The following is a 13,802-nucleotide window of genomic DNA, read 5'->3' on the forward strand; positions in this document are numbered from 1 at the left end:
ATCCCAGTGTGGAAAATATGGATTGGAAGATGGATGTATGTCAAAGCACACTTCTTATTTTATCTTCAAATGTTAGCAAGATAGGTTGTTAAGTAACAGAAGTGATGCTGAGACTTTACTCATACATGGGGGATGAAATGCTGAGAGCCAGAACTAGTTAGTTCTCCAACATGCATCGTATACGGTGTGTGCTCATTTCTAAGAGGGAAACATGTTTAAGATTGCAGACTCAGGATATTCCACTCACCCCCTTTCTGGATGGTTTACTACTAAAGCATCCTCTAAAAATATAGGCATCCCTTTCTTTAGAATCTATTCAAGTAAATGCAGGCCAACCAGCACTGCAAACTGACCAGATGCCAATATCATTACCACAATGATATCTCAGCAGTTTAATCTAATGTGTTCAGTAGATGCAAGTTAAACATGACAAATTTAGAAGCAAGATATTTGTCAAAAAATACTTTTAATAGAGCAAGTCTCCCAGGAAACAAATTTGATACATAAGATGACATCCAACGCATAAAACTTCAGTTTAGGTCTCATGTGGGGAAAAAACCCATACACACAGGTGGCAAGTTATCTGGTTCACAGAAGCACCAGGACCATGCTGTTTGATAAGTCATGGCTTTAAAGACCTAATACACTAATTCACCAACTTTTGAAGGAAAACATTTACAAAATAACCATTGTCTCTTAGATTTTGCTGTTGTTTCATGCTCAGCTCACAAAGATAAAACCCTTTGAAGATGGGAAAACAAATGATTTCAGCATCCGTTGCCAAAACATACAGAAATCTCCATACTAATTTACAACATGATACAGTATTTTTATTTATTTCTTTATTTACAAAAAGTTCTCAGGCTTCATATTCAGGCCAGATGCTACATATGGCTCAAACATGTTTAAAACCTGTGCAGAACATTGACCACATAAAAGGAATGCTTTGTCTTAAAACCTCTGAGGAGGACAAATTTCAAAGGTTGTGTTGTATGGCTCAATATTCAATGACACAAATAAAACTGTACCTTGAAACAGACTGTGCCATAGCTCATACTATTTTTCACCATTTGCTCTGGGTTGAAGATGGTAGGAGCTGTAGCCCCAAAACATCTAGAGTGCCACACAATCTCTGGCAAGTGCATAATAAAATGTGCACATAAAAACATCAAAAGGTTACTTTATTTTAAATTTCCATTCTATCCATTTAGTTTCACTCTGACACCTATGTCAATAATTTATTAAATTGGAATCTGGTTCTATAGCAGTGTAACCAGAAGTCAGCCCAAACAGAAAGGCTTCCCAAGGACAGCCAGGCTGATGCTATAACCAAGGACTCAAAGGAGTAGGTTCAATGGCACAGTCACCAAGAACACTTCTCTATGCTCCTGTTGCCTTTTCATACTTTATGGATGATCTCAAGATGGCGCAAGATGGTAGGTCAATGGTGGTCTCACTGAATAGATAATTCTTGTACTACCCAGATGCAGTAAAGGTAAAGGTTCTCCTCAACATTTAGTCCAGTTGTGTCTGACTCTAAGGCTCGGTGCTCATCCCCATCTCCAAGCCGTAGAGCCTATCTAGACTTCAGATTTCTTTGCCTTTGGTCTTTCTAAATCAAACTGTGTCAAAAAGCACTGGGATCTGTGTCACTGGTCATCAGCAGCCTGTTATTTTGCAGTCACCTAGATAAGTTTCAGATTGCAATTGCGATCGCAAAAAGATCGTCATAAAGCAGATCCGTCATAATGCGGGGCAATCGTTAAGCGAGGCACCACTTAACCATTGTCTCTTAGATTTTGCTGTTGTTTCATGCTCAGCTCACAAAGATAAAACCCTTTGAAGATTAAAACAGGGGAGAGGATCTAGCTTTTTAGCCATCTAAAAGGATGACTAACAGCACACTTGCAAGTTGTCTAGACAGCGCTTGGCTTTCATTAACCTGAGATACAACAGCAACAAGTTTCCTTTTCTTTGTGATGCCCAAGTGCCTTATTGCCCACTGGCATGGTGGTTCATGTGCATGACTCTAGCTTTCATCTACTTTTCAAATGGCAAGCATCTCCCATTTTTGTCCCCCCTAATAAAATTGTAACTTCTGAACTTCTGTTATTCTGTCACATTTATACTACAGTAACTTCCACAGTGCTGGAAGTCATCCCCCCATCACCAGCACCATCAAGAGGACAACTTCTTGTTATCAACAGATCATTCCAGGAGTGCACATCTTGCTTTAAAACCCAACAGTGCTTCTGGGAGACATCTAGGGGCATGACTGTACTATAAAACAAGGCTCTCGTATCCTTGGGGCTTTGTTTTTAACATGAAATGTGCCTCTTTTTCCATTGTAGCTAAACTACTGCCGGCAATTCTGATGGCAAGGGCATGATGGGGCCACAAAATCTGGTGCGGAGGCACTTAAGGCCCATGTGCTACACACTTCAGCCATAATTCTTTGCATCTCAGAAACTCACCAAACAACATTTTAATATTGTACAGATGTTGTAGAATCTGTGCCCCAAAGTGGGACAATCAAATTACCTTTTCAATTGAGAGAGACTGGCATATCATTCTTTACATTCCTTAATACAGAGGCGGGTTTGGACGCCCAATTTCCAGGCCCAGTGAAAGGGTGGCAATGGCTGGAAATGGCAATTAAAGAACAACAAAAACTCCACAGGTGTTCAGATGGGCACTTCTGTTTCTTTTCTTCTTCTTCTGTTGTTGTTATTGCATTTTTTGGGGGTGAGGATCTTGGGATACTCCCCAAAGTCCCAAACTGTACACTGCAGTAAGACTTTGGGAGATAAAAAAGGGTTTTTTGGGGAATGGGTGGGGAATGAGGGCATGGGGTAGCTTGGAGAGCCACCAAAATGCTCAGAGGGACACCTCTTCATGGGCTCACCCTGGTCTTCTCTGGGACACTAAGATCTTAGGACAGCTGCACACAAATTGGCTCAGTAGCAAACTAACTTGCTTTTTATTGGAGTCTGCCCTTTTCACACAGAAACACATTTTGTTTCCAGAAAACCAGCAGAGGCTCCTTTAAGTATCTCTTATGTGTTGTATTTTTTCAGAGAACATGAGATGGGCTGAGGAGACAGCCTATGACTCAAGAGCAAAAAGAGAAGGATTTTCCTTATGAGGTACATATTGCTGCAGATAAATTCATACCCATATGCATAGACAACTGCAGATTATTCAGAACCCATGCTCACACTTTAACAAAGAAAGAAGGAGCCAAGATTCCCCAAAATACTTTTATGTGTGACTCAAACAGGGAATTCCCTTCATTTCCTGCAAAGTGGTAAAAAGCAACAAAGAAGTAAGATTGACTTCAAGCACCTGGCTGCCTCAACATAAGCTACAAGTGCAAGGAAAGTTTCAGTCACACACTTGTACCTGCAATAGCCAAAAGCAAGGTATTCAATCAGCCGCTTCATTAAAAACCTAACAGATACCTCCTGTACTGCTACAGAACAGCACAGTAGACAACCTGGCCCAGAATCTTTTTCTCCCACTGTCGTATACTAACATCTCAAATCTGAATAGAAATTCCATACAGTATTAGAACATCATTATATTTAATTCTCTGCAATAATTACTGAAGCCAACAACATACAATGAACATTTGAATTTGAGTTATTATTTGTCACATGGAAGAGGATGCAAGGAGATTACAGCTTTGTCTAACCTGTCTACACAGTTTTGCAACCTGTAAAAAAGACAGGGTTGAATCAGTGAAACTACTTTTATATATGGAACATAAAAGGGCCAGTTGCATGAAACGGAGAATGAGAAGCAAATGTTTTGTAGAAATAAATACTGTCAACGGTCAATAATTGCTGAGCAAATCTTCTGGAAAATTCCAAATGGGCACAGGCTTTTAATCCAACGATGTCCACACATTAAAAAAAAAGTGCAAAAAATTATTTCGGAGGAAGTGCTTTTTTGGCTACAAAGTTTTAGTAAAGCAATGATTTAAAAAACAAAACAAAACAGGTATATTCCTCACAGGGTTGCCAAAGAACCTTCTAAGATTGGCAACATCATTCCAAATTAGCTCCACAATAGCAGCAAACAGGCATTTTATTACATGGCAAGAACTAAGTCCAAACTCCTTCTCATCTAAGAACCTGAGTAATCGGTAGGGCCCAACTCAGCCTCAGGATAGCCTCCTCTCCAATCAGGTTACAGCATCCATTCCTATGGGAATATAATATACTTCTAGTACAGTCACTATCTGCATCCTCTTGAGCTTGCACATGTCGCTGAACCATCTGGAAAGGTTCAAAAGAAAATTATTAGAAATAATATGTTTCTTGGGGTGATGCCACCCTGATTACTCTCATGACAGTTACACACACACTGGTAACATCTCGCATAGATTAGTGCAATGGGCTCTATGTGGGGCTGCCTTTGAAGACAGTCCAGTGACTGCAACTGGTCCAGAATCGAGCTGCGCGGCTGGTGAGTGGTGGGGCCGCTAGGGAACATATCAAGCCGATTCTGTTTAAATTACATTGGCTACCAGTCGCTGCCCGGGCCCAATTCAAAGTGCTTGTTTTGACATATAAAGCCCTAAATGGCTTGGGCCCTGGATACCTGAAGGACTGCCTCCTTCCATATGAGCCTACCCAGCAGTTAAGATCTAGCCAGGGGGCCCTTTTGAAAGAACCATCCCTCATGGAGGTAAGATTACAACTGCATCATAAATATCCTATTAAAGTCATGCTGCAAAATATACCACCACAGATTCACAGGACAGAAACACTGAAGATGGCCCACTACTTCTGTATGATGTAGAATCCAGTTATTCTGTACAATGGATCTGCAAGGTAATTTGACCAGTTGGGTATATCTAGCCCTGCAAGTTATCACACTATCTATTCACTGGTAAACTAAAGTTGAAACTTGACCTCTGGCAAAACAAATCATTGCAGCCAACTCATGTTTTGTTGGGCTGGGTAGATTATTCACTAAGTTGGTTACTTGGCTGTGGAACCAATCGTTGGGAGAAAAACCAGCCTGTAAAGCATTAGATAAGGTGCACAGAGCACCCCAGAAAGAAGGAATGTTAAATCATTTCTTAGTACTTTGCACCTAGAAAACCTTGGAAAGGGTTGCTGTAAGTTTGAAGTAACTTAAAAGCTTGTCATTATTATTATAATTGATCAAGTTCAGAGTTCCTCTGATAATGTCTTGGTTGTGCCTGCAAAACCTATGAAAGGAAGATATACCCACAACCAGCATACTGTAGACTCCATTTGATAGTCATATCAAGAAACTAATGTTAGAGAAATATTTTTTTGTTTGTTTTCTTTCGGGTTCTGTTTTAAGTCCAGCCCCCTCTTGTACCTGTTCTGTAACCAAGCTCCAAGTTGCTAATAGCTACTCTTAAAAGGTCAGAAAAAATTGTATGTCTTATTTTGTGAAATAAAATGCCACTGTTAACATAATATGCCCTGACAGCTGAAGTTACTTACTGTAAGTTAATTCTTCACCAGGTCTTTTACGTGACTGATCACCTCTGGAAGGTGTGAGAAGGAAAGAAAAATTACAGCAAGTTAGCATAAAGCCTGAGACCATGCTAAACTTCAAAAGTAATATGCCTGAGAATTTGTAAACAATAAAATCCATATATGACACTGAGAGTAAAAAAAATTCAAGTGATCCAAAGAAATGTATCAGAAATCAGTATAACATGCAAGACAAAACTTATAACTAATATTGAGGTTCAATTCTTGCATTACCTGGGTAGCTAAATGCTAGTTCTGTATGATCAGATTTTACTCCAAGCAAGTCGTGTTTATTGTGAGAAATCATGTGGATTGGACAAAATGATGTGGCTATGTGTCATGCCACCCCATCTCTGATATAACTGGCATGGGAAGCAGTGTCAGCATTCATGCCTCTAACATGGTGTCCTCACGTCAAATTGAACGCATGCAGTATGCAAGGTGACTGCATACAGCAGTAGGAATTTCATTCATAACATAAACATGGTACCTACAACCTCCTCCTTGCAGCATCAAGTTACAACTTCAGCGATGGGGTTTGCATAATCTACCATGACTCATTGTGATTAACCTAATAAGGTCTCAGAGTGTATCTCAGTTGTGCGGTTAGGTTCATGACCAGGTTTATTACTCAACACCATGTCAGTCACATACTGCAAACCTCATTTCAATACAAACTGGAGCCTGGCCAATACATTTTGCATTTTCTGCTTTAGAAGATTCTAATACCAGCCTTGTCACTGGCCACAGTGGGAACTTTTCTCTGTACAATGAGTTCTGAGGCGGTATTAATCTAGCATGAAGAAACACAAAGAGCTAAATCATCTCCATTTTGGTTGCAGCCTGTGTGGCTGAAGGGAGTAAGAGAGTAGTACCAGCCAGGAATAAGAAAGAAATCAGGTCTCGACTGTGTTGGTTAAGTGAGCCATGTCAGATAACTATGTACTGCCTAGTAGCCAATTAACTTCAGTTGCCTTTTTTCTAGGAGAGGGACATGCAGGATCATGCATATGCTGGAACCTTCTGGGAAACAGCTTATTTTTTAAAAGTATTTTCTCTCTTTAATTGGCTATTTTTAAAAAGTATTTTCTCTCTTTAACTGGCTTTTCCTAACTCTTTCAATAAAAAACCTTCCCCAGATTTAGCATGGTGCTGGGAGAATGTTGTCCTGAATCCACTCTTGACTTTTTGGCTAGCTATGTAATTAACTGATTGCAAGGCTGCGGTTTGCTCAGAAGTAAGAAAGTCTCTGGACCTGCTATCCCAGGCAAGGTGTAGCAACTATGAGGAGGCTTGGCCTTCCAGAGCTTATCAGGAATTTAGCCTGGCATCTGAGGGGCTGGAAACTAGTCAAGGTTTCTTCTACATCTATCGTATCTAAATTTTTGCCCTCCTGTCATTGCTGCTCCAGGTGCTAGTAAATCTGATAGTATGGTAAAAGTACTCAGTTCTATTTTGTCTATAAAGGTTTTAATTTAATGTGTTTTAAAATCACACTCATAAACTACTTAAATGTTACCAAGGAAAATGTTGATAGTGCATCTAGAGATAACATAGAAGAATTAATATACTTGGAATAAAATTATGTATCCTAGTCTGAACTATTTATTGTTCACAATCTTTAGCACTGCAGATATTTTAACGTTCTTAAATGTTGCCACTGATCTCCACTCCAAAGCTTAATTTCTCAAGGATCACTACTGGAAAACAATTTAGAATTCTAAATTAAGGAGAATATACCTTGATTAATGTATAGTTTCTGAATGAAAATCAAAATATTTTTTAAAAAGAAATGCTTAATACATTAGAAGAAATAGGGAAGGAATTTGTAATAACGGCAGATTTCAACAAGGTAATGGACAAAAAGAAAGACAAATCAAATCCTAGTAAAAAGAAGAAAAATAATCTTACGGCTTTGAATAAAATGATAAGGTGAACAGATTTGAAAGATGTCTGGAGAGAGCTGAAAGAAGATGTAAAGAAGTTAACTTTATTCTTCGGTTCATAGAAGTTGCTCTAGGATTGGTTATATATTTCTATCAAAATTTAACTTCAAAAGTGATTACTACTGATGTAGTTATTGTAAAAGTAAATGATCGTGTTTTATTGAATATGAATATTAAAATTGTGTGATTATAGAGATGCTAAAAGATGGAGAATTAATTCATGTATTTTTCAGTAAAAATATAACAGATAAAAATAGAAAAAGTAATTATAGAAATATGGGAAATTAATGATAGGGAAGGCTGCAACGAGAGTATTATTTAGGATACAATTAAAGTTATGATGAGAGTAATTTGTGTTAGCGAATTATATCATCTAAAAAGACAAACTGAAATACGTAAAGGTTAGAGATTAAAAATCTTTGTAGAAATACAAGCAAAAAAGGAAGATCTGGAGACTACTACAACAAAAAATGCAGTGAAATTTAATATATTTGAAAATATAGTTTTTAAAATGCAGTAATAAAAAGTCAAGAATGTTGGCTAGAGCTACTCAGTCTAAAAAGACTAAGAGCCTAATTAAAGTAGTTAAAATGAAAAAGGGATAAAGTGTAATCTGATTATGGAAAAATCTGAAAGATTTTGGAATTATTTTCAGAAATTATATACCGGGGAAGCTTTCTTTGGGGATTGTCCAACCTGTCAGAGAAGAAGCGACAGAGGTAATTATTAATAAATTCGAAGTATTTATTTATTTATTTATTTAATTTATACCCCGCCTATCTGGTCGGTGAGAAAAACTCCAAGAATAAATGGGTAGGGACTGGAGTATTATAAAACTGCTAGAAAAATGCTGGCACCTAAATTAAAGTCCTTTTAAATAAAATAATGGAAGGGGGAAGAATCCTATTATTTTGGAAACATTAATTAATTACATTAACTCAAAATGAAATAAAGATCCAACTGAACATGGAGCTTATAAAATTATCTCTTTAATAAACCAAGATGTTATTTACAGCAATATAACCATAGAGAATGAATATGTTTACTGTTAAATATACTAAAGAAAACCAATGCAGCTTTATAATAGGAAGAAAATGCCAGATTTGGCCATGAGTATTTTCTTTCTGTGTGTTTTATGTCACCATTGTTTCTTTTTCCTGTAGGTAAGGGGTTGAATTGCTTTAAATAGATTTATTTAAATTGTTGTTATAATTTCATTTTATTTTTATGTGTAAACTACCCAGAGTAGTGGTTCACTAAATCATATCTCTATCTTATTAATTTAATATTGTTAAGCTTGGAATCACAGGAGGTATGTGAGAACCCTGGGAATACTTTTATACAATATAGTAAGAGCATTGGACAAAAAAATGAAGATTCTTTTTTAAAATATACTGTTAATTTGGAATAAGTATAGAAAAACATTTATTCTATTAATTTCTCCATTATACCCAGTGGTAGAACTGGGAAAATGTCCATGAAAAATGAAACACAATATGGAGAATCCATCAAAAAAGAAACAAGCTATTATGATAAAAGATTTTTTGGACAGGATTGGGGAATAAAGTACAACAAAAAAAATGGAGAAAGTATTAGGACTGGAAAGAATATCTTCATTTAATCTTGTTCAATTACAGCAGGGGACTAAAGTTTGTGCAATAGGAAATGGCAAATGTAAGAATCTTATGAGATTTGAAGAATCTGTATAAGAGAAATACAAGGTAGATGAAAATAAGACAGGATAGTAAGTAGAATTTACTAGATAATAATAGAAGACAGGAGGGCCTGGTGTGCTCTGGTCCATGGAGTCACGAAGAATCGGACATGACTAAATGACTAAACAACAACAAATAGAAGCAGAGAATGATTTTTAAAAAACATGGGAACACAAGGCGGCAGGTGAAAACTACCAAGGTGTGGGATAATATATAGGATAAAAGAATATTAAAGTTTATGTGTATAAGGATAAAGAAAACTTTTATGAACTAGTTTACAGATGGTATTTAACTCCAGTGAAATTAAATCAAGTAGATACTAATAATAACTCTAAGTTGTGTTGGAGAGGACATCAGAAAGAATGCACTTTTCATTTGTGGCGGGAATGTGAGAATACACTGAAACGTTGGCAGTTGGTTTTCAAGGAAATAAATGTAATAACTAAATTAAATGTAGAGGTTATGTCCCAAAATAGGTCTTTTATCAACATTTGACAAGTTCCTATGGAGTTGGACAATGAGAGAATTAATTTCAAATTTATATATTAATGGTAGCGAGGTGGCGAGAGACTGTACACAACTAGGCGGGAATAATGAAAAAATAGAGAAAATTTAATAACACTGAAGTTCTTCTTCTTTAGAAAGAAATAATGCAAAGGGGAAGAAGAATGAAGAAGTGAAGAAACTATTTACAGATGGAAGAAAGAGAATTCTGAGGTAAGCAAAGCTTTGGTGTTCTCTCAAGGACCTGTTTGGACAGTGGATGAAAGAGAAGCGAGGGAGGACTGTTAGGATGTGTCTGGTTACGTGCAGTAGCATGGGAGAACGTTTCTCCTGAAGCTCTGGAAGATTCCAAGGCTGGGTCCTACACAGGCATAAAACCCAGACCACAATGAAGAATTATAATTCCTACCAGTTCCCATAATGCAACATTTAAAATCAATTATCTCTACAAAAATGGTACAATTTCTCTCCTTGTATTGTCAATCAAAGAAACTGTTAGTCATACTGTATTTGGATCATAGAAGAAAATCTGTAGCCAAGTTTCTTTAATTATATAAAGAGAGAATACTATGAGATCTTGGAGATTAGCTAGTTTATAGCAGAGTGTCATGATGCTAAATGCCCTGGTCTGAACAACTGCATAGCAGACCTCAGAGAATGTCATAAACCAGAGAGGTCTCTCAACATAACTCTAAGGACTAAAATAAATCTGTAAGGGAGAAGGCAACATTGTAGAAAAGCCTTATTTGTAACTGCTTGTTCAGAGCCAGCATAGCCTCTTCATATTTCCAAAGGGCACTTAAAGAATTGAAAGCCATTACCTGCAGAATGCTGTTTAGTAAAAAAAAATGGCTATTAATCCAATTCCCTAATGCCTTCAAAAACTGACCTGCTACGTTGAAATGTGCCGTAAAGTATGGTTTCAAATTTTAAAATAATAAGATTATTACAGTACCTGGAAAAACCTTCCTGAATAAGCTCTTGTTGAAGTTTCTGGTCTTGAGCAGCATACTCCTCAAGTTCAGACTCCACAGCAGGAGGGAGAATGTTTGGAATAAATTTTGAAAATAAAGCTGGTGCCATCTGAACCCATTCTGTATGGAAATAGAAAGCAACAGCCAATTTATGTCAAGGGACGTGGTGGCGCTGCGGGCTAAACCGCAGAAGCCTGTGCTGCAGGGTCAGAAGACCAAGCAGTCGTAAGATTGAATCCACGCGACGGAGTGAGCATCCGTCACTTGTCCCAGCTCCCGCCAACCTAGCGGCTCGAAAGCATGCAAATGCAAGTAGATCAATAGGGACCACCTCGGTGGGAAGGTAACAGCGTTCCTTGTCTAAGTCGCACTGGCCATGTGACCATGGAAGATTGTCTTCGGACAAACGCTGGCTCTATGGCTTGGAAACGGGGATGAGCACCGCCCCCTAGAGTCGAACACGACTGGACAAAAATTGTCAAGGGGAACCTTTACCTTTATGGCAGCAGGGTGGCACCCTGGTGGTGCATGTGTTTCTAGTTTGGATAACAAAATTAGCTACAAATGCATTCTATGTGCCACACCACTTAATTCTTGCCTGTAAAATTATCCAAGGCTTCCTAAAAGTTCAGCATCTTGCTAAAATATATAGTATGATTGGATTTGAGTATACGATATATCTGCTAGAAGATTTTGTTTTGAAGCCATGTACTATACTTGCAGTTGTTCAAAAGAAGGCCTTTACACCAGGGAAGGAGAACACATATTTGTCCCAAAACTCTCTCCAATTATAATTAGCACCACCAATGATAAAGGTACAGAAGTAGTTTGATAACATATGGACTGGTGCAAGTTCCCCATCCCTTCCATATACTGTGGTCCACAGACAGAGTCAAGACATGTGTCAACATTTGAAATTTAGAATGTATAATTACTTAAAAACTGATTAAAGAGAGTGCAGAAATGTTGCACTGAAAGTGAAACTACTTTTTAAAAAATGGCAGTCTGGAACAACAGTTTACATTAGTAGTTTCAAAACAATTAACTGTTTTCCAGTTAATTCTAAGAACAAGGTCAATTATATGATAATATTGCTTTGAAGAATTTCATTTAAGTTTGGCAGTTTAGCATGGAAGTGAATTGAAGTAAACTTTTATAATGATGCAATGAGTAGCTGAATGATTTTTTAGCTTTCAGTGAAACTGTTTATTATAAATTGGCAGTTGTGACTCTTAATAACACATTTGGTGATTGTAATATTTTCTGTTCACAACCATCTAATGTCCTGACCCCCTATTAATATTATGTCCTACTCATTTAGGGGCTTAGAATCACAGAATTCTAGAGCTTGCAAAATTGATAACTATAACAAAATTGTTATCAATTAAATGACAATTTGCCAGATTTCAAGTTAGAAATTCACCTACAGTCAAAACTGTGGGTACAATAAAATGTTGCATTCAAAAAAAAATTCCTGGAATTCTGGGGTTATAGAAAGTGCATACCCTGCAGATAAGGTTTATTTATAGTTAGGAGAAAATGAAAACAACATGGTTATAAACAGGGGGAGATGGAACATGGGCAATGAAGTAATTCATCACATCATAACAAATCTATGACACTTTGGTCACCAGATATCAAAGAACAATTATTTAGCAGCAGAAGAGCAGATATAGTTCCCAGATACTGACAATAACAATCAATATGGGACTTCCTCCATAGACTTTAATTGGTTTGGTGGGGTGAGCATTTTTCTGTGCATGCTAAAATTATGTTTAAAGGCTAAGTAGTGCATTTTAGTTTACATTTTTTCACTTTTAAGAATTTTGATATTTTAAGATATATATTCTGTCTTGTTTTTCAATGTGCCTTTTAAGGCTATTAAGCAATTTTATTTTAGGAATTCAAATACGACTGAAGTTCTTGTCTGTAACCTTAATAGGAAAAAGCTTATAATGTAAACATTTTTCTGAGTATTCTCGAAGGCTTTCACGGCCGGGATCTGATGGTTGTTCTGGGTTTTTCAGGCTCTTTGGCTGTGTTCTGAAGGTTGTTCTTCCTGGCGTTTCGCCAGTCTCTGTGGCTGGCATCTTCAGAGGACTGGAGTAGGAACAGGGCATGGACAGAGTTCCTATTCCAGTCCTCTGAAGATGCCGGCCACAGAGACTGGCAAAACGTCAGGAAGAACAACCTTCAGAACACGGTCAAAGAGCCCAAAAACCCACAACAACCATATTTTTCTGACTTAAGTATTTGCTTACAACCAAAACTCGGTTTTCATATTTTTTAAGTATTTTTGCCTACAGTTTTCCTCATGGCTGTAAGAATGTCCTTCATTTTGACTTGTTGCTGTCTGAACTATTTTTTGCATATGGAACACAGAAGCAATGTAGATAAGTAAAGCTTATAGAATTAGAGATGCTGATGTTATCTGGAGTTATATTTATACTTTGATACCCAGATGAATGTTGATATGATTGTCCAAGATTATTTGGTTTGATTCTGGAGTTAACCCTTCATTGGGATAAATGCCAGCTGTGATGAACACAGGCTTCCATTTCCCCCCCCAAGAGGTCTATAAGGACTCTCTGCGGTGGGGGTTTCCAATATCAGTTATCTGATCTGACACATGAATAAGGCAGAGGTCGGACCAAGAAACAAACTTTATTGCTACATTTTATGCATCACTTTGAATCCTAGAACTGAGTACCGTATTTCCCAAAAATAAGACAAGGTCTTATATTAATTTTTGATCCAAAAATGCATTAGGGCTTACTTTCAGGGGATGTTTTATTTTACAGTCATGTCATCTTCTGGTTGCTCTACAATGCTGCACAATGATGGAGGGCTGGGTTTCACTTAACTGGGGCTTATTTGGGGGGTAGCACTTATATTACGAGCATTCTGAAAAATCATACTAGGGCTTATTTTCAGGTTAGGTTCATTTTCAGGAAAACAGGGTATTATAAAGCAAGACGTGCTGCTGCTTCATTCTCTGCAGAAGAAACACAACAGTGGACAACTTATGATCTCCCAAAGGTTGCTTGATTGCCATTCCCACTGATCCCAGGCAACCTACCCAATGGTAAAAAAGGATGTCTTTGTATGCATGACTGAATTTGCTTTATTAACGTTGTGTTAGAC

General features: G+C 37.4%; 1 protein-coding gene across 2 annotated transcripts in view; it reads right to left on the reverse strand.

Annotated features, from left to right (window-relative positions):
- Positions 1 to 449: 449 nt before the first annotated feature.
- The window catches only part of CACUL1 (CDK2 associated cullin domain 1), a 52,614-nt gene continuing 39,261 nt past the window's right edge, over positions 450 to 13,802 (reverse strand). The window contains exons 7-9 of one of the 2 annotated variants that reach the window (XM_072995477.2): positions 10,640 to 10,778; positions 5,487 to 5,530; positions 450 to 4,280 (exon numbers count right to left, since the gene is read on the reverse strand). In XM_072995477.2, the coding sequence (XP_072851578.1) occupies positions 4,240 to 4,280; positions 5,487 to 5,530; positions 10,640 to 10,778 (224 nt within the window). In that variant the 3' untranslated portion in view covers positions 450 to 4,239. The remainder of the gene's footprint in view (positions 4,281 to 5,486; positions 5,531 to 10,639; positions 10,779 to 13,802) is intronic. The other variant, XM_072995480.2, reaches the window with a different exon arrangement.

This window comes from Pogona vitticeps, chromosome 3 (genome assembly GCF_051106095.1).
Source record: "Pogona vitticeps strain Pit_001003342236 chromosome 3, PviZW2.1, whole genome shotgun sequence".
NCBI classification, from domain to species: domain Eukaryota; kingdom Metazoa; phylum Chordata; class Lepidosauria; order Squamata; family Agamidae; genus Pogona; species Pogona vitticeps.